At 62.2% G+C, this 24,100-nt stretch overlaps 7 protein-coding genes across 7 annotated transcripts; 3 read left to right on the top strand and 4 right to left on the bottom strand.

The window, feature by feature from the left end:
• Positions 1 to 97: 97 nt before the first annotated feature.
• Positions 98 to 2,008, top strand: GGTG_09827 (pisatin demethylase). The gene is made up of 3 exons (XM_009227686.1): positions 98 to 152; positions 229 to 660; positions 735 to 2,008. Exons 2-3 carry the CDS (start codon positions 294 to 296, stop codon positions 1,790 to 1,792), a joined length of 1,425 nt encoding a protein of 474 aa, XP_009225950.1. The 5' UTR covers positions 98 to 152; positions 229 to 293; the 3' UTR covers positions 1,793 to 2,008.
• A 264-nt stretch (positions 2,009 to 2,272) lies between these two features.
• GGTG_09826 (26S proteasome regulatory subunit rpn2) lies at positions 2,273 to 6,566 on the bottom strand. Its single transcript, XM_009227685.1, has 3 exons — positions 6,192 to 6,566; positions 3,129 to 6,111; positions 2,273 to 3,038 (listed from the first exon to the last, which is right to left on the bottom strand). The coding sequence occupies exons 1-3, from the start codon at positions 6,329 to 6,331 to the stop codon at positions 2,571 to 2,573; spliced, it is 3,591 nt and encodes a 1,196-aa protein (XP_009225949.1). The 5' UTR covers positions 6,332 to 6,566; the 3' UTR covers positions 2,273 to 2,570.
• Positions 6,567 to 7,243: 677 nt separating this feature from the next.
• Positions 7,244 to 10,540, top strand: GGTG_09825 (hypothetical protein; the record flags this gene model as incomplete). Its single annotated transcript, XM_009227684.1, has 4 exons — positions 7,244 to 7,259; positions 7,559 to 9,699; positions 9,800 to 10,306; positions 10,373 to 10,540. 4 exons carry the CDS (start codon positions 7,244 to 7,246, stop codon positions 10,538 to 10,540), a joined length of 2,832 nt encoding a protein of 943 aa, XP_009225948.1.
• A 769-nt stretch (positions 10,541 to 11,309) lies between these two features.
• Positions 11,310 to 11,722, bottom strand: GGTG_09824 (hypothetical protein; the record flags this gene model as incomplete). The annotated part of the gene is made up of 2 exons (XM_009227683.1): positions 11,310 to 11,320; positions 11,500 to 11,722. The coding sequence occupies 2 exons, from the start codon at positions 11,720 to 11,722 to the stop codon at positions 11,310 to 11,312; spliced, it is 234 nt and encodes a 77-aa protein (XP_009225947.1).
• A 475-nt stretch (positions 11,723 to 12,197) lies between these two features.
• Positions 12,198 to 15,035, top strand: GGTG_09823 (seprase; the record flags this gene model as incomplete). Its single annotated transcript, XM_009227682.1, has 1 exon — positions 12,198 to 15,035. The coding sequence occupies one exon, from the start codon at positions 12,198 to 12,200 to the stop codon at positions 14,547 to 14,549; it is 2,352 nt and encodes a 783-aa protein (XP_009225946.1). The 3' UTR covers positions 14,550 to 15,035.
• On the bottom strand, positions 14,634 to 17,991 carry GGTG_09822 (sulfite oxidase). The gene has a single exon (XM_009227681.1). It carries the CDS (start codon positions 17,337 to 17,339, stop codon positions 15,102 to 15,104), a length of 2,238 nt encoding a protein of 745 aa, XP_009225945.1. The 5' UTR covers positions 17,340 to 17,991; the 3' UTR covers positions 14,634 to 15,101.
• A 772-nt stretch (positions 17,992 to 18,763) lies between these two features.
• Positions 18,764 to 23,799, bottom strand: GGTG_09821 (hypothetical protein; the record flags this gene model as incomplete). The annotated part of the gene is made up of 3 exons (XM_009227680.1): positions 18,764 to 19,738; positions 19,911 to 23,146; positions 23,220 to 23,799. 3 exons carry the CDS (start codon positions 23,797 to 23,799, stop codon positions 18,764 to 18,766), a joined length of 4,791 nt encoding a protein of 1,596 aa, XP_009225944.1.
• Positions 23,800 to 24,100: the final 301 nt, after the last annotated feature.

Below are 24,100 nucleotides of genomic sequence, written 5' to 3'. Positions count from 1 at the left end.
CGGCATGGCGGCCCCCATACTTGGGCGGGTTGAATCAACCCTCGCGCGTGGGATTGCGGTGCTGCTCGTCTTGGCGGCAGCGCGCATCGCCTGGCTTATTCTATCGAATCACCGCTCCCCGCTGCGGAGGTGCCCTGGCCCATTCTTTGCCCGTAAGCATGCTTCCCAGCCAGCCCGCTTCCCCGTTCCTGTGCCTCTGCCTAGATCTGACCAGTGGGGTCTCGCCAGGGTGGACGAATCTCTGGCGGTTCTACCACACGCTGCGCGGCGACATACACCTCGTCAACAAGCGCATGCACGAAAGGTACGGGCCCGTCGTGCGGACGGGGCCGAACAACCTAGATCTGGATCTACCCGAGCTCATAAAGACCATTTACACGACGGACGGCAGATGGCCCAAGACGGGCTTTTACCCGCCTGCCAGCAATGTCGTCGATGGAAAGGTGGTGTACAATGTGTTCAGTCTTTGTGACCCGGCTGAGCATGCGCGCCAGAAAAGGCCAATCGCAAAACACTACTCGCTTCCAAGCATCTTGCAGCTGGAAGGCCATGTGGACGAGGCAATACTGTTATTCTGTCGCCAGCTCGAAGATCGCTTCATGACGTCCAAAGATGGGAGTTTTGGCGAGAGCTTCGACCTTGGCGAGTGGATCTCGATGTGTAAGTGATGATGGCCGATGGGACCGTGGCGTTTATCGGTGCTGTTCTAACACACTACCTCCACCCCTGACTAGACGCGTGGGACGTCATTGGCCAGATCACCTTCTCCAAGCACTTTGGCTACCTCGAGAAGGGCTGCGACTTTGACGGGCACATCTGGCTGTCGGCCATCGGCTCCGACTACCTCGCCGCCGTCAGCCAGCTGCCGTACCTGGACCGCTGGATCGACAAGAATCCCATCTTCCCCATCGGCGGCGCCACGAGGCTGCTCGCGCCGACGCTGCGCAGGTTCCGCGACCGAATGCATGGCGGACTCGACGACGGGCACAAGCGGACGACGGCCGCCCCCGACTTCCTGGACCGGTTCGTGCAGGCCAAGGCCGAGCACCCGGATGTGGTCGACGACGGCCAGATCGTCAGCTACCTGGCCATCAACATGCTCGCCGGCGCCGACACCACGGCCATCGCCATCAAGGCCGTGCTCTACCACGTGCTGCGCACGCCGCGCGTCCGGAAGCGCCTCGAGGAGTCCCTAGCGGCGGCGGCCGCCGCCGCCCGGAAGCCCGACGACGAGCACGCGGTGGTGCCGACGTACGCAGAGGCGCGGGCGGTGCCGTACCTCGAGGCGGCCGTGCGCGAGGCCATGCGGCTGCACCCGGCGGTGGCCATGACGCTGCCGCGGCACGTGCCGCAGCCCCGTCCCGACGGGGGCGCCTCGCCGCCGCCGCCGTCCCCTCCGCTCGTGCTGCCCGACGGCACCGTCGTCCCGCCCGGCACGAGCGTCGGCATGAACCCATACGTGGTCGGGCGCAACCGGGCCGCGTTCGGCGCCGACGCCGACGACTTTAGGCCCGAGCGCTCGCTGCGGGCTGAGGCCGAGGGCGAGGCCGAGTTTGCAAAGAGGCTCGCGGCCATGAACGCCGCGGACCTGACCTTTGGCGCCGGCTCGCACGTCTGCCTGGGCAGGCACTTGGGCCTGGTCGAGGTCTACAAAGTCGTCGCGACGCTGTTTGCGAGCTACGAGATGGGCATGGTGCGGCCCGAAAAGGAGTGGTGGACGCGCAATGGGTTCTTTTTGCGGCAAAAGGGGCTGAACGTTCGGATGAGGCGGAGGGATTGTGTTGTGGTTTAGTAGATTAGATAATTGGGAAGTAGCTGCCACGAAAAGGCTCATGCAAGGCGAACACGCCAGCCATGAAAAATATTACAGTCTTGCTTGACAACAGAAAGCGTGCAAAGACTGAAGAGGGGAATAGGAATAAGAGCAGGAATAACAATGGGAACAATAATGGGAATAGCAACATGAAGAACAACAGGAATAACAATAAAGATGAAAATAAAAATAAAGTGGAAGGAAAAACGAGAATTGGAAAACTATAGCATTATCTAAACCCCGCTCAACTGCCATTTTTTGTGGTGGGCGTGGTGAGCGAACCCGATACCATCCGCAACCTAGGGCGCCTGGTCCCTGCCCGGGTATTGATGCTACAAAAAAGGAACCATGGAAAACTTCATCATGATGCTCGGTTCGTCGACACAATCCTCCAGGGCTAGACAAATTAATCACATCATGAACACCCCGGAGCCAAGTTGTGCTCGAAATTCCTTCGAGTGCCGTTGTCACCCCATGGGAAATGCGTGATAGCGATGCGCTGCAGGGGAGAGTATGCCAGCTTAGTGGTCAAGTTGAAATTAAGTAAAAGGGGGACAAAGTCTATTGTGTAAGCCTCAGTCCCGCTCTCGCAAGAACAAACATTGGACTCTGTTATACACCCAGGGCCTGGTGATCGTTGTCTAACTCTTCGCTGCCCTGATCAGGCGGTCGGGGAAAGAGTGAAGACTAGAGGACTATAATACAGTTGGAGTCGGTTCCAACAATGTCACCTCCCGCTGATGGTGTCTTGTCCCTTTCACAGCTCCTCCTCCTCCTCGTTGTCCGTAAAGTACTCAAAGTCGGCCGGGACAGGAGCCTCCTCGCCCGACTCGTCGTCCTCGTCGACGGCGGTGAGAACACCGGCGGCAGCGGCGGCACCGCTACGCTCGTCAGACGCCCCGCCCACACCAAGCCCCTGTCCGCCGCTCAGGAGGTGCCGCAGAATCTCCTCGCGCTCGCTGCCGCCGGACCGAACACCCAGGGCCTCGCGCCAGTTATCGTCCGAGCCGCCACCAGCACTGGCAGAGATGCGCTGCGCAGCCTGGAAGAGCGCCTGGTGCTGTTCGCTGAGCCCACTAAGGCGCCCGCCGTCCCGAGCCGACGACCCCACCTGGGGCCCAGCAACGGGCGCCTTCTCGATCGTCACCTTCTTGAGCTTCTCCTCGATCAGCGACTTGGCCTGGTCGGGCTGGGTGTCGTGTAGGAGAAGAGGTCCACCAGTAGGCTGCGAAAGGAGTGTTAGCATTGGCATGCGCGTAGTAGGCGAGGCAGCGGCAGCTTAAAAGATGGAAAGAGCGGCAAGAAAGAAACGAACCTTCTTTGCCGGCTTGTAGCGTCCAGCCGGGAAGCTGATGTACTTGAGTTGTCCAGGGAGAACACGGGACATGTTCTCGATTTCGTATCCAACCTTCTCCTTCTCCGCCTTCTTCTTGGTCTCGGGGGGCACCGAAGCCTCCTTGTCGGCCGACTCCCCATCCTTCTTATCCTTGGAATCATCGGCTTTCGCCTTCTTGTCGTCATCCACATCCATTTTGTCGGCGCCATCGCTCGGACCAACCTTGGAAAGAGCAGGGGTGGCTGAATCGATATCCATGCTCTCGCGCCGCTGCGCGCTCGCCTTCTTTTGTGCCCGGCGCTTGGCCTGGGCCGTGGTCGAAAGGACTGCAGTGGCGACGAGAGCAGGCCCCTCCTCGGTCTTGACCTCCTGCTCGGGAGGGTAGTCGAACAAGCTAGGGCGAGCGGCGCAGTGGAACTTGAAGTTGGGGATCTCGAGGTCGTGGTCGAGACCAATGATGGACGTGGGGCTGAAGCTGAGCGACAGGAAGTGGGTGAAAGGGAACCAGTACCAGTATTGCGTGAAGATGGCCATGCCAACGATTCCGGCCATGTTGAGGTTGCCGGTCTGCGTCTGCAGGCCGATGGTGCAGTTGCGTCCGCCGGCGTCGATGATGCCCAGGGCGAGGGCAGCACCGAACTTTGTCATGGCGTCCTCATGTCGGTCACCTACCACCTTCTTGAGCGTCTTGCGGATCGAGGCCACCTTGGGGTTCATGGCCTCGTTCTGCTGCACCATAATCATGGCCAAGGCAATAAGGGCACCCTGGCGGACAAAGTCGGTCGGGTCCTTCATCATTGGCTCGAGGAGGTCGATGGCCTCATCAAGACCAGTGCCAGCGCACGAGATACCCAGAGCCATAGCCGAGCCGTAACGAACGTGGGGGTTGTACGACTCAGAGAGGAGTTCGACCATGCGAGGAACACTGCCTGGCTTGCGGAAAAGGATGAATCCCAAGCTCATGACAGCAATGCGGCGCACGTCATCGTTGACGTCGCTAACGGCCGTGTGCAGCAGCTTGCGGATGGCCTTGTTGCTTCCAGTGCCGCAGTAAGCCATGGCGATAGTAAGGATGCCACCATACCTCAGGGTCGGGTCCGGGTCACCGAGGAGACCCTCAATCATGACATCGGCACCCTCCTGACGGCCAAACATTATGAGCGCCATTCCGAGCGCACATCCACGAACGATCTTCTCATGCGTAGTGTCATGAGCGTACGAGAACATGACCTTGAGCGCGTTGGTGTTCCCGGTGCCCAGCATGATCAGACCCATGGCCAGACCGACAGCCTCGCCGTTGAGTGCAGAGTCGGCCCAAAGAACAGTCTTCAGGTCGTCAAAGATGTCCTCATCACCAGTAGCCATGCCAGCGATACCGAGACCCAGGGCACCACCGTGCCTAATAACCTCGTCCTCGGTCGACGTGAATATGGTCTTCAGGTAGTCGAGGGCGCCGGCGCCGTGGTTGGCGTGGATCAGGCCGTAGGCGTAGAGAGCACCACCCTGGCTGAAGATGGAGCCGCTGCTGATACCGCCCTGTTTGGGCAGGTAAGGCTCGAGGAGCTTGCGGGACTGAGACAGGTTGCCGCGGTGGATGACACCGAGAGCGGCGGTTGCAGTGAACTTGGACCAGTTGACAGCCTTTCCGAGCCACTCCAGGTTGTCCCGGAAAAACTTGTCGTGCGTCGTGCCGGCATTCATGAAGGCGTTGCAAAATGTGACGGCGGTGTGGAAGATCGAGTTCCTACCCTCGAGGCTTTCGCGCACCTTGTTGAGGATGCTTAGGTCAGTGCGGTTGTTCCTGTAGAGGAACTCGAGGTCTAGCTTGATAGCCTTGCTGCCATCCAGAATCGACCGGATGTTCTTGAAGACCTTGGCTTCGTCCTCCGACACCTCCTCCTCCTCATCGTCACCTTGCGACTCCTCATTGGCCGAGGACTCGACATTCTTTAACAGAGAATCACCCTCGGCAGCCTCGGCTTCTTCGGCCGCAGGCTCGGGCTTCTTGGGTGGCTCTCCGGATGGCAATGACTTGATTACCTTGCCCAAAAACTCCTGGGTGCCATTATCGTAAAGGTCGAAGGCTATTTGGTATGCGTTCGCAATCGAGTTGACATCTCCGTTGCCGATCAGCGTGCGCAGCATCGTAGAGGCCTCCTCGTCCGAGTTGAGGTACACGACACACCGCGCGATGGCGAAGTAGTCAGGGTTCGGGATGTCGTTGAGAAGATCGAGGATGAGTCGGAGGATCTCGGTCCGCAAGCTGCGCTCTTGAACGACGTCCATGCAAATGCCGAGAGCATACTCCATCAGCTCGTCCGCGGGGCTCTGGCTAGAGTCTTGGGACTTGCCCTTGGAGCGCTTCTCGTCATCGCTCGCCCGCTTGATGACACGCTTGAGCACATCAAGCTTCTTGGCCTCGACGGCGATACCAACAACCTGCCGATACCGCCCCTCCTTCAGGCAATTCTCAAAAAGGCGCTCGACCACGCGCTGCAGGGCAGCCTGTGTGCCCTCGTCAGGAATCTGGACGATGGAGCCAGAGCGGCCCTGCTTGGTTGCGGGTTGGAAGGTCGGATCGAGAATGGTGTTGTCGGTCGAGTCGCGGGACAGCAGCGACTTGGAAGGCAGGGCTGACTGGGAGAAGGGCGTGGTCGGGGAGATGAGCGACGACGCCTCGATGCCGCCAGAAAAGGTGGTCTCGAGAGGAGGAAGAGACGCCTCGCCTTTGGACTGCTTGGCGGGGGTGTGGTGCGAGGACGAGACGGCGATGTACTGGTCCACGCACTTGGAGATAATGGTCTCCTCGAACTCGCCAGGAGCGTCGAGTTTGAACAGGTCGCCGGCGGCAAGGGCGAAGGTCATGCTCTCATGGTAGGCCTGGAGGTGATAGTACACCTTGGCTAGTACGAGGGCGGCGAGCTGCCGCTCGGGGAACGACTCGTCTTCGTAGAGGGCCTCGCTGTAGAGCCAGGGACAGTTAGCAAATTTCAAGGCGGCGCAGGAAAGTCGAGGGCGCATTGGCGTGGGGGCACCACGCACATTTGACTCAGAGCTCCCGCAACCTCCGTCCAGACGGTGTCGATATCATCGTTGAGGGTCTGGAGGGCGAAGACCTTGAGCTCGGGCTCTTCGTCGGCAAGGAAGCCGAGAACGCCCGTCGCGGTGACGAGCCCAGGCATGGTGGAGAAATGTGCAGGAGGGAGGGGGAGCAGGCGGATGGTCGAGGTCGCGGCGGAATCAGTATCCTCCCGGAAGCGGCGTGTGTCGTGGGAGTAGAGCCACGGGCGGGGTGCGTTCCGTGGAATGAGGATAGCTGATATTAGAAAGATGAGGTGGTGCTTGATGGCCTCCAAGAAAGCCGGCAGTGGAGGATTATTGATGCGGCACGTCAGGCAGCTCCGGCTTGCGTTGCGCTGAGCCCAGCTGTTGCGACGAGGCGAGCTGGAACGTGCACCAGTGGGGCATGCTGACTCAGGCACCGGTTGGTAGGTTAGGCGCTGTACGGTCTCTCCGGCGAGGCTACTCGAGCAGCCGATCTCAAAACCTAACTTGACCGGTGAGAGAGCGATCAAGGGGAAGTGAAGGAGGGCTATGCGCCCTTTGTGCCTCGACAAATCCCTACTGGCTACATACGAATCACATAGATCTGCCCGTACTCAAGGGCAGATGTCTACCTGTTCAGGAATGGAGGACGGACGGTGCCTATGGTGCAGATAGTTCCTATTTGTGCCTTTGCGTAATTGGCACGCAGGTATAGATGGCCGCCTAACTACCTTAGACATCTGTCTAGGGGGACATAGGAAAACATCGTCGTGTCTAGTGTGTTCCTTCTACTGAATAGATACCTCACTACCAAGGCATCTGTCCACATTTACGGTTGGCTTGTTGGTCCATTACTTTTCGACACGCGTCTTCTTGTCCGTTTCCACCTAGCGCCCGCGTCTCGCGAATCTCCCCAGCCCCGACGCCAAGGCTGGCAGATTGTGACGTGCTGCGATTGCAAACAAGAGAAGGCTCACGTGCTGGTGTGGGTCTGCTGTCCTAAAGCGGCTAGGCCCTGAAGCTCTCCGTTTGCAGCCCAGGCGCAAAAAATGACGGATGCAGCAGGTGCTGAGAATCGAATGAAAGCGCTTCTGGCGATGCTGCTGCGCACACGCAAAGCTTGACACAATCCGTCCGCAAACATTCCTCGTCCTAGGCACTCGTCTCTGCCGCAACCGGCCATCATCAGCGCAGCGCAGATAAGACAACGGCGCGACACGTGTGCCATCACATGACTCGCAGTCGCTGAGGGGGATCCTGCGCGACAGAGTCAACCGACCGTGCTTCCTGGCTTCTGTTGTGCGTTCCAGGGTGCCCAAAACTTTGGGGACCGATCTGGCAAACAAGGCCGATATCCAACACAGCTCCGTCATTGAAGCCGCACGCGACCCGCGCTGGAGCACAACACGACCAGCCCCTGGATGCCATTCTCGCCGCCCGACAACGCACCGCGACCACGACAGCGCGCCGCCCACCGACGACGGATAGAAGCCAGACCAGGGGGCCGGGAGAGGCCTGGCCAGGAGAGGCCGCAACAACCGCCGCGATGGATCTCGGGCGAATGCTAAACACGGATGCCGGGGCGGCCGCGACTGTGTCGCCCACGCAGCCGGCCCGACCCCCTCCCCAGCACGCGCGCCACCCGTCGACGCCGATCCAGATTGCGCCGCCGCACTCGTTCCGCGACTACGCCAATCCACCGCACCCGTCGCCCGTCAGGCAGCCGTCGCACGACGGCTACGGCCAGCCGCCGCCACCACACGCGCAACCCCCCGGCGGCGGCCAGCCCTACGCGACATCGCCTGTCTCGTACCACCCTCAACAATCGATGCAGGCCCCCTACGGCGCTCCCAGACCAGCGCCGCCGCCGATGGGCCCCGATGCCCGCTCGCCCAGCATGGGCTCGATGCCCGGCGCTGGCTCTCCATACGCTGGTAGGCACACCTCGATCGGCACGCCAGGAGGCCCGGGCCCTGCTGGTTACCCCTTTCCCCCAACACCAGGACATGGCGCGCCGAACAGCCCCGTGCAGCTCCACCAGTATCCCCCGGCCGGCACTTATCCTCAGCGTTCCGACAGCTTCTCGCAGCCGTCTCCAGGTCCGGGTCCGCACGCGATAGGAGGTCAACAGCCCGGGCACCCCCCGTACATGCACACGGGGCCAGTGCCTCAGACGCCCCCAGTCGGTACCCCTGGAGGTCCGCATCCAGCTTTGCACCAGCGCTCGCAGTCGACCCACTCCACGCCCACTCCAACTTCTGCGCACAGCCAGCACCAATATGGTGCACCATATCCGGGCAGCCCCGTCATGGCGCACCATCAACCACCACCAACTCACACTCAATCCCAGCAGCCTCACAGTCAGCCTCAGTCCCAGCACGAGTACTACAACAGCCACCAGGGCTCTAATCCTCCAACTCCGATAGGACCACCGTTGGCGCCTGGCCCTCCACGCACCTCGTCCAACGCGAGCTACCCGCCTCCTTCAAGCCCGTATCAACAACGTCTGTCCTCGGCCGGGAATTTCGCGCCTCCAATACCTCCCCATCTACAGCCGCACACGTCACCACCGCAACAGGCCCCGCCGATCATTCCAAAGCCACCAGCGAGCCATTCTGGTCACGACGTGGACGTGCACCGGCGCTCCCTGTCGCGCAGCGAGCGCGAGCACAGCCAGAGCATAAGCCCAAAGACACGCAACATGAGCGTTCAGAGCAGTGTTGGGCCCACATCAACCTCGACCTCAATCCACGATTCGGATCCTCGCCAGATGCCAGCATCCAAAACAATGACTGCATCTGCGCCAGGCCCCGTGGAGCAAGGCCGTGAGCGCGCCATCACTCCCGGCAAGCGAAAGATGGACGACAGAGACCTGGCACCCGACGAGATTGCCCATCAAGAGGCTCGGCCGGCGCCATTCGTAGACCGCAACGGTTCTCGAGCCGACAACGCTCGGTCTTCAGCATCGCCTACTACACAGCGCAAACATGCGAAACGACACGCCGAGGTGCCCATGTGGGCGCGTAGCATCCGGTCCAAGGAGGCCGAACTCAAGAATCCGAACTTTGAGATTCGCAAAAAGGTCGTGAGCCAGCCTCCGGCTCAGGTCAACGGTCTGAAGCGCGAGCCAGCACAGAGACGCGACACCACCAGCGGACACGCCTCTCCCACAGCCACCCGTGCCCAACCAGCACCTGGACCTCCGGCCCCACCGACAAGCGCCGCTCCAAACCCGTGCTTAACCTTGGGTCCGTGGGAGCCCACCATCACCAGCAAACGCCCCCAAGAGGAGATGGTCAGGATGGTTGCGGACTTCATATTCCTCAACGTTATCAACAACGAGCACAAGAGAGAAATACTCTCCCGCGGTATCGAGTTCGAAATCGAGGCGAAGCTAGGTCAGTGTATCAACAAGGACACCAACGATCGGTTCGATCTTCCAGTCGAGACCGAATGTGTGCTTAGGGAGAGCGGCCACATTGCATTCAAAAGCAGCATGACTGAGGTAAGCGATCACTCCACAGCGCGGCGCAGGTCCTACTGTCTATGAACACGCATGTTCAAGGATCGAGTAGCCCAAGCTAATGTGAAGATTTGTACCGCAGGAGCAACACAAAGCATACAACGGTTTCCTCAACGATGCCGTCAGCCGAACCCGCCCTCCCATCGCGGCGGCGGGCAGCCGGGTCGAGATCACTTACAAGCACAACAGGGAAGTGGACAGGTTCTTTGAGCTGCCGCGGGAGCTCGAGGGTCGCCTGCCGTCCGTCATGAGGCACTACAACCACGCTCAGGGCAGGCGTTCACTCAAAGTGCGCGTGACATACGAGCGGCAGCGAGCAGCGGATGGAAGCACTGTCTTGGTGGCCAAGCGGCAGATAATGAAGGCACGTGTTGCCGACTTAAGCATCCACTTCCCAAGGCATTCTATGGACTGCAGAATCAGCGTCAACCTAGAAATGCCGTGGGATGGGCCGGCGAGCGAGATTGAGGAGATCGGAACTCATGACCCGGCGAGGGCGCCAGACCGAGAAAAGGACCGACTAAGCTACGAACAGGGACCGTATCAAATCGATCTGACGCAGGTGACGCAAAAGATCATCGGCATAGCGGTGAGTTGGCTTGAACACGTTTGGACCAACTAGAGCAGGAGCGCTGACATTGACGGGTGAATACAGAACAAGGCTCAGACTAAGAGAGAGCACGAGCTCGAAATCGAGCTCAACGCTGGCCTGGTGCTGAAACAGGGCGACCTGCTGATGAGCAACTCGCCACACAACTACTCGGAACTCATCGAAGGAATGGTGGACAATGTTCGTCTACTGGTGCAGAGGAATAGCCGCTAGTGATGGGCGACGTTGGGAAGTTGGACGGAACTTGCGTACCAAACCTCGCCGACGAGCCATACTCATGCGGTGCGCGTGTTGTATGGGCGGCATGGGTGGTCTGATCTGATTTCATTTGAAGCTGGAGCCATCTATCACTTTTAATTGCTTCGACGCTTTCTCGTTCAACCTCTGGCGTCCACGCTCCATCCGACGTTTTTTTCTCCCTCTGCTTCTTTTCCATTCTTCCGTCCTTTCGTCCATTCGCTTCCTTGCTAGCTCGCTGTTGCAGTTTGGGGGGAGCACGAGTCTCCTGTTTGACCAGTACTGTTTACAAGAATGTGTTGGTGTCTACTCGCTTTCCTTATCTTCTCTTGCTGTTAATTCTGCAGCGCTTGGCGGGTTTGAGATACCTTTCGTTGCGTCCTCTTGGTTAGGTATCTGGGGGTACAACTTTGGCGTCTACGGGACAGGGCTCTTCAAATGGGTATGCTGACAAAAGAAAAAGCACCAACGGACTTTTCGGGAAAGACTGGGTTTCGCGAGCCCTCCAAAGTTGAGGTGATGAACCGCCTTGCCTGTTTGATTTGGCCATTTATATCAGGGCTAGTGTGCTAGAGAGACTGCCTGGTTGTTCAGCCGCTTGAACGAGCCAGCAGGCGGCAGCACATGTCAGCCACGTGAGCTCGAGACAGGATGGCGTCACCGTCATCCACGTGTGGTTCCGCCCAGGGTTCTGGGAAACGCAGCCAGCCCAGCGTTTATTTTCGTTGGGGCGACTGTCGACGTTTCATTCCTCGGCTTGATGTCCCGAGCTGGAGTGGGTCAGTAACGGCGGCCGTGAGTGACAGCCACACCGATTTGGGGTCAATTGATTGCAGCACCCGACATTTGAGGGCGCGAGGATTACTACTGTGTAGTAGACCAGAGCAAAATGGAACCCAGGACATGCCACGGCCGATTCAGCCCAGTCCACACACCCGCAAGCAAGGCCGCGACCTGCCCGACTCCGTCAGTCTCCATTTTCCCGCCGGTGGATTGTGCCTGCAGGCCTGCAAGGGGCCCCCTCCACCTTTTTCTTTGCAACCTTCCGCTTCGGGACTTGTCGTCTTGCAGCGCGGGTCGGAGAAGCGGGGACCGAGGGGGTCGTGGGCCAATGGGCTCGAGGGCGAGGGCGGTGCGATAAGTGCGCCAAGCGGCCATGCAAATTGCCTTCTGGCACGCGTCATCTCTGAACCTCTCGGCGCTGGGCCAAAGAGGAGGCGGGCCAGCTTCGAAGAGGAAGCTCCAAAGGGGGCGACGGGGGAGGGCCCGGCAGCACAGATATGCGCCGCGCTGGGGAGATGGACGGGGTGGTGCGACCAAGGACTGGAACCTGGATATTGGCGTCTTGCCAAGAGGCCGAGTTGGCGGGGACAGCGGCGTGCGGGAAAGGTACATAAACAGGCAGGTAGGTAGGACAGCAGCTCACTCGGCCTGCTCCCCACGTCTGTCTTCCAGGAACAGTCGGTCCAGCGAGTCGTGCGTGCCTTCGCCGAAGTGCCCGCCTCCCTCGTCTGTTGTTGGTCGCTGGAGCATAGGCCGTCTTTCCCCTGCTCCTCCTCGTCCTCCTCGTCCTCCCCCTCACCACCACCACCACCACCACCCCCTCATCTTCGTCCTGTAGGCTCTAGGCACGATGAGGTCGCTCGCCACCTCCCTGCTCGTGGCGGCGCTGGCCCTCTCGGCCACCGCCATCGACCCGCCGCGGCAGCCGCACCAGCCGCTCGGCAACGGCGACAAGATCCTGACGTACAACGACACGGTGCTGTCGCCCAAGTTCGGCGCCTCGTCCAGGGGCGTGCAGTGGATCGCGACGGGTGGCGGCTCCGACGGCCAGTACATCACCGAGACGGGCGCGGGCCTGGTGTTTGAGAACATCGCCACGGGCAGTAGCGAGACCTTTGTGGCGGCCAACCTGTTCCCGCCCAACATGTACGAGTACTGGGTGCGCCAGGACCTTAAGAAGGTGCTGTTCGCGGCCGACCGCACAAAGGTCTACCGCCACTCGTACACGGCAAACTACTTTGTGCTCGACGTGGCCTCGAAGCAGCTCTCGCCCGTGGTTCCCGACCAGGCCGGCGACGTGCAGTACGCCGAGCTCGCGCCGGCGGGCGACGCCATCGCCTTTGTGCGCGGCAACAACCTGTACCTCAACAAGGGGGGCAAAATCTCGCAGATCACGTCCGACGGCGGGCCCGACAAGTTCCACGGCGTGCCCGACTGGGTGTACGAGGAGGAGATCTTTGGCGGCCGCAAGTCGCTGTGGTTCTCGCCCGACGGCCAGTACATCGCCTTCCTCAGCATCGACGAGACGGGCGTGCAGAGGTACCGGGTGCAGTACTACATGGACGGCCAGAAGTACGCCCCCGAGTACCCGCGCGAGCTGGAGCTGCGCTACCCCAAGGTTGGCACCACCAACCCAAAGGTGGCCTTCAGCCTGCTGTCGGTGGCCGACGAGAAGCGCACCCCGATCGCCGTCGACGCCTTCCCGGCCGAGGACCTCATCATCGGCGAGGTGGCGTGGCTGACGGGCAAGCACGCCAGCGTGCTCTACCGCGCCTACAACCGCGTGCAGGACAAGGAGAAGCTCGTCGTCGTCGACGTGCCCGCCTTCACGCAAAAGATGGTGCGCGAGCGCGACGGCAGCGACGGCTGGCTGGAGCTGCAGCAGGCCATCACGTACGTCGGCCCGCTCCACGGCTCGTGCAACCAGTCCTACTACGTCGACCTCTCGGACGAGTCGGGCTGGAACCACCTGTACCTGCATCCGACCAAGGGCGGCGCCGCCGTGGCGCTCACGTCGGGCAAGTGGGAGGTGCGCGCCATCCTCAAGGTCGACACGGCCCGCCAGCTCATCTACTACGCGTCGACGGAGCGCCACAGCACCGAGAGCCACCTGTACTCGGTCTCGTACGCGACGGGCGAGAAGAAGGCGCTCGTTGACGACACGGTCCCGGCCTGGTGGACCGCCTCCTTCTCGTCGGGCGGCTCCTACTACATCCGCACCTACTCAGGCCCGGACGTGCCGTACCAGGAGCTGTACTCGATCAACTCGACCGAGCCGCTGCGCGTCATCACCGACAACCGCGCGCTCTGGGACCGGCTGCAGGAGTACAAGCTCCCCAACATCACCTACTTTGAGCTCGAGAACCCGGCGGGCGGCGGCTACAGCCTCAACGTGATGCAGCGCCTGCCGGCAAACTTCGACCCGGCCAAGAAGTACCCGGCCATCTTCATCCCCTACGGCGGGCCCAACGCGCAGGAGGTGCAGAAGCGCTTCTCGCCCCTCAACTGGAAGGCCTACGTGGCCTCGGACCCGGAGCTCGAGTACATCACGTACACGGTCGACAACCGCGGCACCGGCTTCAGGGGGCGCGCCTTCCGCTCCGCCGTCGCCGGCCGCCTGGGCACGCTCGAGGCCGAGGACCAGGTGTTTGCGGCGCGCGCCATCGGCGAGCGTTTTGCGTACGTCGACGCCGAGCACGTCGCCTTCTTCGGCCACTCGTACGGCGGCTTCCTGGGCGCCAAAGTGGTGGAGCTCGACTCGGGCGTCTACACGGCCTCGCTCATGGGCGCGCCCGTGACCGACTGGCGCTTCTACGACTCCATGTACACGGAGCGCTACATGAAGACGCCGCAGACCAACGGCGCCGGCTACAACTCGACGGCGGTGCGCAGGACGGCCGGGTTCAAGAACATCAAGGGCGGGTCGTGGATCTTCCACGGCACGGGCGACGACAACGTGCACTACCAGAACACGGCCGCGCTCGTCGACCTGCTCGTGGGCGAGCGCGTGCCCCCCTCCAAGCTGCACTTCCAGGCCCACACCGACAGCGACCACAGCATCGTCTACAACGGCGCCGGCGTCTTCATGTACAAGACCATCATCGAGGCCCTGTACCAGGAGCGGAACCGCAAGGGCGACCCGCTCAGGCACCAGTGGAGCCGCAAGTCGAGCAAGGAGGACGCCCGGTTCATATTCCCTTGAGGAGACGGATATCATAATGTAGGGGGAAATGAGAAAACGAGAGGGGAGGAAATAAACAAAGAAACGAAAAACTCGATATGCATATACGGGCATACCTTACGATTATTTCCTTTGTCCTACCCTTCGACCCGTGTCTATATTATTTTGGACATGGACCTGGCCATAGGCCAGGAATACAACAATTTTTAATTTTTTACCACCTGCGTGACACTGGCTTTCGGTTTCTCTGCTCTGTTGCGTGGCCACATGTGCATCACTGGCAGCCGGCATACTTTGTCTTGTTGAAAGCTTCGGCATTCTAAGCTCTAAATCTGGATATCAAAAACGCCGCCTCCCGATGCTCCCCGACTGCCTGAAATGTTGAAAAAGAAGCGCTCAATAACGTGGAGATCAAGGTTGTGTGGGAAAGGATCATTAAGGTCTCGACACGCAAACTCTAGTCTAGACGCACCAAGGATAAAAAAAAAGGAAGAAAAAAGCACTGCAGTAACCATTAGTTCGGTAGGCCCATGGTCATCTCTTCACCTCTATAATCCCCTCAGCATCTCGCCCTCATGGCATCCTCTTCTTGTCGACCGTCCCCTCGGCCGGGGCGCCCTCGAGGCACCGACCCTTTGCGAAGCCGGCCCCAAACACCCCGCTGCCGGTGCGCCACGCGGTGCGGCCGTCGGACGTCTTGGTGCACGAGGGGCACACCAAGACCCGGTGCCAAGCCGTGGCGAGGTTGCCGCGCACGTTGTAGATGCCCGTGTGGTTCTCGGGCTGCGTGTTGTAGGCCGAGTCGGTGGCCTTGACGAGCACCGTTGTGCACTTGCTGCTATTGCTGCTGCCCGTCTTGTCGTCGCCGTCTTGCCCCTTGGTCGCCGCCGCCGCGGCGCCGGCAAATTCGGGCAGGTTGCCGACGTAGCGCCACCGCCTCCAGGCCCACGCCTTGGAGCCCCGGCAGCCCTTGCCGTCGGGCCCGCAGTCGTCGAGCAGCTCGGCCTGGTCCCAGGTGCGGCCGCCGTCGACGCTGACGTCGACGCGGATGATGGCCTTGCCGCCGCCCGAGTACGCGTACCCCATCAGCGCCACGGGTACCGTTTCGTCGTCGGCGGCAGTCGCGGTTGCGGGTGCGGCATCCACCGGCGAGGACTTAGCTGTTTGCGGCGGCGGCTGATCCAGGTGGTGCTCGCGACGCCACCCGGACAGGTCGCGCACGCCTGGCGCGGCGCGGTGCTCGTCGGTGCGGCGCAGCATCCAGCGGGCCTTTTTGCCGGCCTCGCGCACGCAGCCGCCGACCCAGATTCCCGTGACGGCGCTGGTGATGGGCATCTCCTGGATGGCCGGGTAGCGGTCCCAGTCCGGGCTGGACCCTTCGTTGGGGCCGAAGCACTTGTAGTCGCGGCGCTGCCACTGGCTCGTCGACTCCTCGTCGGCGATGGCGATCCTGCTCAGCCACTTGACCGACCGCGCCGCCACGTGGCCGGGCACGATGGCCCTCAGGGGGAACCCGTGGTCCGGCGGGAGGGGCCGGCCGTTCATGCCAAAGGCCAGCAGCACGTCGGCGCGCGGGTCGAGCGCCGTGGAGAGCGGGATGGAGGCGCCGTAGGCCTCGAGGGCGGAGAACTGCACGTGCATCTCGCGGTTGTCGTCGTCGCCGTCATTGTCGTTGTCGTTGTCGTCTTTTCCGGTTTTGGCAGCGACCGCGGTTGGGCATCTCGAGGTCGGCGAGAGCCCGGCGTCGAGGAGCACGTCGGCGAGCCGCACGCCCTCCCACTCGGCGTTGGAGATGGCACCCACCCCCCACTGGAGGCCGTTGGTGGCGTTGGCCGAGGCCGTCATGTCGCTGCGCCGGTTGCCGCTGCACTGGAGGGCGGCCGTGACGCGGTGGACGCGGAAGCGGGACCGCAGCTCCTCGAGCGTATAGACGCGCTCCTCGCCCGACGGCAGCTCGATGGTGAGGGCGTGGCGGCCCGCGGCGGCGGCCTCGACGGGCGGGACCCACATGTGGTTGCGGACGTAGAAGAGCTCGGCGGGCGTGACGAACTCGCCGGCGAGCTCCGACGCGGGCGGCTCGGCGTTGCGCGGCTTGGCCGTGTGCGTGATCAGGCGCGGGTCGCGGGCCGGGTCCGTGGCGAAGGGGTCCTCGACCGCCTCGGCGGCGGGGAGGCCGGTGGCGCGGTCCAGGTCCTCCATGGCGATGAGGCCAACCAGGTACTGGTCGAGGATCTCGCGCACGTGCGGGGCTTTGTGGATGGTAAAGATGTCCCAGTATGGCTCGATGCTAGCGCCGGCGGCGCGCAGGATCACGTCGCCGCCTGGGTGGGCGCCCACCCAGTCCGTTATGTCGTAGACTTTGTCTTGGTACGTGACCCAGGGCCTGTCTGAGCCCGGACCGTGATCCGCACGGATATCGGCGAGGCGGTGCCGGGGCAGTGACGGATCTCTCCCATCGGCCGAGGCATCTTGGTTCTGACCGTCTGACTGTTTTGTTTGATTGCTGGAGAAGTCTGACTGCGTCACGGCTGCTATTGCGGCGAGCAGTGACGCGCCTGTAGCTCCCGCGAGAAGCGTGGTTCTCTTGCGGCCCCCATTGGCCCCATGTCTTTGTGATTCGCTTGTGTCATGGCCGTTATCTGAGAGAGGTGGCGACGAGCGGGATGTGGTCGAGGCGGCACGAATCTGCGGCCGAGTAAAGAAGGATTGTCGCGCTGGGTGTCGAGCTAATGGCGGGAGAGGTCGCGAGCGGGCGCATCGTAGGCTTCGTGGTATGCTAGCAACGGCGCGGGTGGAAGCTCGGGCTAACATGGTGGCCGATGTCTGGTGACACTTGCTGGAGATGGAGGGTTCATGTTAGGAAAAGAGGCCCGTGGGCGGAGACAGAAGTGGTAGGGCATGAATAAAAGCTACGCTTCACGCAGTTGGAAGGAGCGTGTGTGCCCAGCTTGGTAGAAGAGGCTGACTCACGGTGGCGGCTGTCGTTCTCGTCGGCGCGGCCTTGGATTTTCGACGGCCGTCTTTACTGTGGAGGCATCACCAAGTGGGGCCACAGTGAGCCTGGAATCTGGAATCTGGAATCTGGAATAGATGCTGGCTGAGATGGGAATGCTGTGGATAAAGACAGCCCAATTGGTCTCACAGATGCAGAGCAAATAATCTAAGGAAAAGAGAGAGAGCAGGCAGGAGAATTGTGACAGTCAAGAGGGACGATTCACGTCGAGATGGACGCAAGTTGCCGTTGGAAAACATGAACAAAATACGTCACAGCTTCCTAGTATCAATCAAAGGAGCGAGACAGAACATGTCCAACACAAACACGCAGCGCCACCTCCAAACACACCGCTCCGAATGAGATTGGCTCGCATCTTCTTGTCAGTGCAAGCCAGTGCAGTCCCCAAGGACACAGATCAGGTCAGACGACCTCGAGGCTGCTGCTCCCGCCAAACGAGACAAACGGCTTGGTCCTTTCTGTTTTTGGTTACGTATCGCAGCCGGCCCTGCGCAGTCCGATCCTGGTACAGGCCCATCATCTGACCAACAGGGCAGGCCCCAGACCCATGGCCCCCTGTAACTCGGTGCGGCTGTCGACGGCTCCCGGCGGTCAAGAGGCCCCAACCATGTCAAAGGTCGATGCTTGTCGGCATTGAGGGCACAATTTTCCGACTGGCTGCCACAAGGGTTCTCACTCCGGCTAGCAAGGGTTCAATTTCCCCGTCGGCGTCCGCTCCCAAGAAAGATTCTCGGAGAACCCCCTGGATCGAGGCCCTCGGGCAGAAACCCGCGACCGACAACCGACACCAGTCTTGATCGCTGCCTCTCGGCATGCACCACGTACGACGTTCGGTGACACTATGGGAAGGTTGCATTCTGCGAATGATAAAGAAGCAAGCACGGCGGTGCGCAACGGGCTTGTCTCTGCATCTCGTATCGGCCAACAGATCCTCAACACGATAGACATTAACCACTAAACTACAGCAGAAAGAGTGTGCTACCTAGGGACCGAACAGAAACATGCGTGAAAACACGAGTACATAGGAGACAGCCGTTTATCCATGATTGTCCATGGCGATGAGATGTGTGACATCTGTCACCAACGAGATGGCGGGGCTGCATAGGAAAGCCAAACGGGGAAAGACAGAACAAAGAGAAACAATACGACGCAAAGAAAATAGACACCAACTCCTCCAGACCAAAAAAAAAACACCATCAAGCACTCCACCCACATAAGCCCATCACTGTGCGTCTGACGACGCAGCCTCAGACAGCGCCCGGCTAGTCGACCGTGTCGTCCGCTGAGCCGCCGGTACTCCTAGGGCCGGCGGTTGGGGAGCGGTGCCGGCCATTAGCTTCCTCGTCGCCGCCTTGACGACCGTCACGGGCGTCGGCTCCGCCTTCTTGGTCGCAGGCGTCGCCGCTTCCTTCTCGGGCGCAGGTGTTGCCGCCACCTTCTTGGCCGCGGGTGTTGCCGCCGCCTTTTTAGCGGCAGGCGTCGCCACCGTCTTTTTAGCCGCCGCCTTCTTGGCCGTGGTCGTCGTCACCTTCTTGGCAGCCGGCGTCTTCCCCGGCGCCGCCTCGGCGGCCTTGCGCTTCTTGGCCGCCGGCGTGGCCTTGGCCGCAGCGGGCGGGTCGCCGGCGGCAGCAGCAGCAGCAGCGGCGGGGGCGCGCTTCCGCTTTACCGTCGGGCTCGCGGGCGGCGGGGCCTTGTCGTCGACGGGCCCGGCGGTCCAGTCGCCGGCCGCGACGGCGGGCAGGCCCGGGCTGCCCTCGACGGGCGGGTCGAAGACGGCCTCCTTGATGAGCTCCGGGTCGTCCCAGTCGGACGGCTTGCGCGGCTTGTAGCTCGGGTCGGCTGGCCCGTGCCGCCTGGCCGCCGCCGCCTTCTCGCCCGGCTCGCTCATCCCGTAGTCGCCGTCGTCGTCCGGAAATTCCGGGTGCGGGCCGTCGTCCTCCTCGGACGAGGTCCCGAAGAGCTCCTCGTCCTCGCTGCCATAGTTGACGACGGTGACTGCGGGCTTGCTCTTCGCTTTGGCCTTGGCCTTGGCCTTTGCGGGCGGCGCCGTGGCCCGACCTGTGGCCGCAGCCGCGGCCCGTCCGCCGCGGGCGCCGCCGCGACCTCCGCGGGCCGCCTTGGCGGGGGACCGCATGTTGACGTCCGCCGGGGAGATCCCCCTCCCCCGGGGCTGGGATGATTTTGATCGGTGGAAGGGCTGCGCGTGCAAAGACAGGGGAGGCATGGGTCAGCAAACGAAGTAGACGGAACGAATCTTGTCGCTGATCACGACTGGATTTCGTAGCCGGTGGACTTGACTTACTGTCGGCATTCTTGGCCGCCGCTTTTTTGCGCGTGCCTTGTCCCCTGGCCCGAGATGTATCTCCTACACGAGTCTCGGGCTGGTCGCTGGTGTCGGCCTTTCCGGAAGTCCCATACTTCCTGTCGATCAGGTCGTCCATCCCTCCGAGGTAGGCGTGGTGACCCTCGCCGTAGATTTTGATCTCGTCAAACACATCCCTGGCCCACTCGATGTGGTGCTGCAGGTGCGCAATCTTCTTGGCGGTGCCCCTCTCGTCGTTGCCCCAGCCAAGCGACGCGAACGGCACCACCTCGTCGCAGTAGGGGCAATCTTCCAGGCCCTTGCCGGGGTGCTCCGTTGCAAAGTGGTCCCAGTGGCCCTGGCCGGTGTGGGGTATGATGTCGGCGCCGCAGGTCCAGCACCAGGGGGACTTGGGCTTGCCGGCGAGGTAGCAGGAGTCGTACGCGCGCCTGTCGACGTGAACCAGCAGCGCGTCCCACGGCCTGCCCGAGGCCAGGTCCACGGGCCCCTCGTGGCCGCCCGTGTTCTTGGCGCAGCCGCCCAGATGTGCCAGCCAGTCCCGCCTCGAGTGGCTGGCCGCCACGCCGCACCAGGGGCAGAAGGCGTCCGGGGTCCCGTTGAAGCCCCGGCAGGAGAGCGCGTGCGTGTCCCGGTACCCCTTGCTGTAGGGCGCCAGGGCGAGCCCGCACTTGCTGCAGTAGGGGGCCCTGCCCACGTGGCGCGAGTCCTTGGCGGTGCACTTGGACGCCGGGTGCGGGCAGCCGCCGTCCGGGTTGGCGTCGCCGCACCCTTCGCAAAAGTCGAAGGTGCGGCGCGCCTCGCGGCCGCAGCAGCTCCTGGCCGGGTGCGGCGTCGTCGTGGACGCCGTGCAGTCGTCGCAGAAGCAGAAGGGCCGGTCCTCGGGGTAGTCCATCATGTAGTTGCACGTGTTGTCGTGCCGCACGCGGTCGGCGTGCCGGCCGAGCACGCGGTGGTCGCGGCCGCAGCGCGGGCAAAAGTTGTAGGCCCGCTCGCGGTCCGCGCAGTAGCCCTGGTCGAAGACGAGGCCCAGCCCGGCCGTCCTGTCCACGTCCCCGTACCACCCCTTTGTGAACAGGTCCGCGTGCTTGAGGGCGAAGTGGCGGTGCCGCTGCTCGGCGTCCCAGTGCCGGTACAGGCGCTCGTCGCAAAAGTTGCACTTCTCGACCGCGTGGCACCTTTCGGCGTGCGCGTGGATGGCGTCCGTGTCGCCGACCCGGAAGGTCTCCTCGCAGCCCCTGAATGGGCACGCGTACTCGCGGCCGACGGCGATGTTGCGCATCTTGACGAAGGCGTTGGACAGCTGCCGCTGCTCTGTCGCCGTCATCATGGACCGGCTGATCGATGGTACGCTCGGCCCCGTGTTCAGGAACTGCTCGACCGGCGGCCCGGGCTGCGGGAGCCGCGGCCCGGACTGCTCGTAGACGGAGATGGGGCCGGGAAAGTACGCCTTGCGCGCCGCCGCGTCGCGCTCCGCCTGCGAGAGGGGGTACTTGGTGGAGTAGGTGGGCGGCCGCCGGAGGAACGCCGGCTCGGGCTGGTCCTTGAGCATCTCCGCCTCTGCAGCCCAGGCCGCCTTGCGCGTGGCTCCCTGGGCTTTGGTTCCGTTGTCGGAGCGGGCTGGGCCGACCAGTCCTCGCCCGATAGGCTGGATCGGGGGGAATAGTCCGTCGCGCTGCGTACCAGAGTTCCACATCCTGTTTGAGAAGCCATACGGCGCTGCTTCCTGGTCCTCCAGATCGCCCTCGGTCGCTGGGGTCGCCCTCTGCACGTAGAGCGTTCTTGAGACGATGAGACGCGTTATGACGGCCCAGTTCCCTTCGTCCATGTCGTGACGTATGAGGATGGGGTTGCGCGACCCGGCCACGCAGTTCTCCGAGTCGGGCTCCTGGACGACGCCGGGCTGGACTTGGCTGATGTAGATGTCGCTGTTGTTCGGGTTGGTGTCTTCGGGGCAAAGGCTGTTGTCGAGCACCAGCTCCCGAAACTCCTCCAGCGTGCAGCCCGACCACCGCTTGGACGGGGTGGCGAACTTGAAGCTAGGTCGGCCGCGCTCGCTGAACGTTCCTCCCCTGCCCCGCATGATCGCCGTGTACTCCTCGAACACGGGCCGGACGCCCATAAAGGCCCTGTTCTGCGGGCGCTTCTCCTCCATGAGGCCGGTGAAGGAGACCGACGTTTCCAGGGTCTCGTCCACGCCGGCGTCCTGCCGGCCGATGTCAAAGTCGAAGGGGCCCGGCTCGTCCCTGTCGAGGGTCCGCAGCATGCGCTCGCCGGGGCAGAAGATCTCCACGTGGCTGATCTTGTCGTAGTCGGCGCCCATGACGGACCCCAGGAGCCTGCGCAGGGTGTCGGCCAGCCTCCCCCTGGCCTTGCGCGGGTTGAAGGCGAAGCTCGCGAGGCTCTGGTCGGGCACGCACACGCCGGGGATGTAGATGCGCCAGTTCCGCCGGCCGTCCTTCTGCGGCTCCGGGCAGCTGATGGTCAGCTCCGCGTCGGCGGCGCCCGTCGCGTGCTGGTGGAGGAGGCCGAGGATATCCGCGGTGAGGTTGAGGCCGCCGACGCTGTTGGCCGTGAAGTTGCCCGCGCGCACCTGGACGGTTCTGTGGACGACGCTCTGGCCGCCCGACGTCGTGCCGGGGATGAGGAGCTTGGCCACGTCGCAGAGGTACGACGTGAACTGCTCGGACCCAAGCTCCGGGTTGAGGGCAAAGTGCCGGTTCGCAAACGGCACTATGTTGAGGTAGGCGACCTCGCCGCTGACGTCGCCCTCCCGCCTCACTCTCACGATATTCCTGTCGTTCTTGTCGGGTATCCACTGGGGCGGCTTGGGGTAATCCATGTCGGGCAGGGTCAGGTAGTAGGTGCGTCTGTTTGCCCCCGGATCCAAGCGTTTGATGTAGTCCACGAAGATGCCATCTTCGTCCTCTGTCTCGGTTGTGAACTTCTGATAGTCGGGCGTGCTCCGCAGCTTGGTGTCGTCGCGCACGATTAGAAGGACTTCAAAGCCGCCGCGTTGGCGGAGTCCCAGCAGCCGGTCTACGGCAAGGCGAAACGAGTCCAGATCGTGGAACACAACCTGGCCCCGACGTCCGTGAAGCCGCCAGAATGGGCCCGTCGGCTGTACAGGCTCATCTTCCGAGTCGCTGGCAACCTGATACGAGCCGCCGCCGCGCAGAGATGCCATGTCCTTCTTGAAGTGCCAAAACCAGCCATCACCTTTGACGCGGCAGGAGTTGGTGCCCATGGGCGCGTAGTACTCTTCGCATTTGGGGTCCAACGCATCTGTTCCAGTGTTAGAATACTGTGGCCAACACGCTAGTACAGGAAAGAACACCACAAAAAAAACCAAACCTACTGCGATCGACAGGCATGCCGTAGGTGCGCTTGGTGTACGCGTTCAGCCACCGCAGCGCGCCCGACGGCTCGCGTTCCCCGACGTACTCGTCCTCGCTGTCGCTGGGGGGCTCGCGGTCGACCTCCATGCTGTCCCAGGGCGACACGGGGAGGCCAAAGTACAGCATGGCGAGCTTGGTGGCCCTGGCCTCGCCCGGCGTCGCCACCTTGGCGCCGCAGAACCGCGCGCTGCGGAGCAGCCTGTGGTACTTGCGGCTGTAGCCGCGCTGCAGCCGCTCGAGCTCCGAGTCCTTGGGCGCGCGCGTGAACATGGCCTTCTCGTGCTCCGTGAAGTGCTCGTCCAGCACCTCGTCGAGCGGCAGCGGGTGCCTCCCCTTGAACATGGCCGTGAACTCGTCGACCTTGCTCTGGAACTCCTTGTCGCTGCAGGATACCCCGAGCCTCCACCGCGCCTTGATCTCGGCTCGCTTGTCGGGGACGGGCTGGGGAGGCGCTGGCGCCGCCTCTTCCGTCTCGTTTGGGGCGGGCGTCGCGTCTGCGCTGGCCGCGGGCCCCCCGCCAAAGATGGACTTTAGGGACATTCTGTGATTTCGTAACCAAGGATATAGCTTCGATATGTTCTCACTAACGACCAAAGACAGCCTCACCCTCAACCCTCAGGGTGTGGCAGGATGAGGATAAAACGGGGAAGACGCGAGAAAGGAAATCGAAATGAGAAAGGGGGTGAAGAGGAAACATGAGCCAAGGGCAATCAGAAGAGGGATGTTTGCGTCCAGGCGCGTCAGACACAAACAAAGACGTGATGGAATGGATACACTTGATGGCGTCGTAGGGAGGCTTGCGGCTAGTCGACTGGGAGAACTCCCACCATTCCTAGGGAGA

The sequence above is a fragment of the Gaeumannomyces tritici genome (assembly GCF_000145635.1).
Source record: "Gaeumannomyces tritici R3-111a-1 unplaced genomic scaffold supercont2.5, whole genome shotgun sequence".
In the NCBI taxonomy this organism is placed as follows: Eukaryota; Fungi; Ascomycota; class Sordariomycetes; order Magnaporthales; family Magnaporthaceae; genus Gaeumannomyces; species Gaeumannomyces tritici.
The sequence above is the reverse complement of the archived record's forward strand: the minus strand, read 5'-3'. Positions and strand labels throughout refer to the sequence as shown.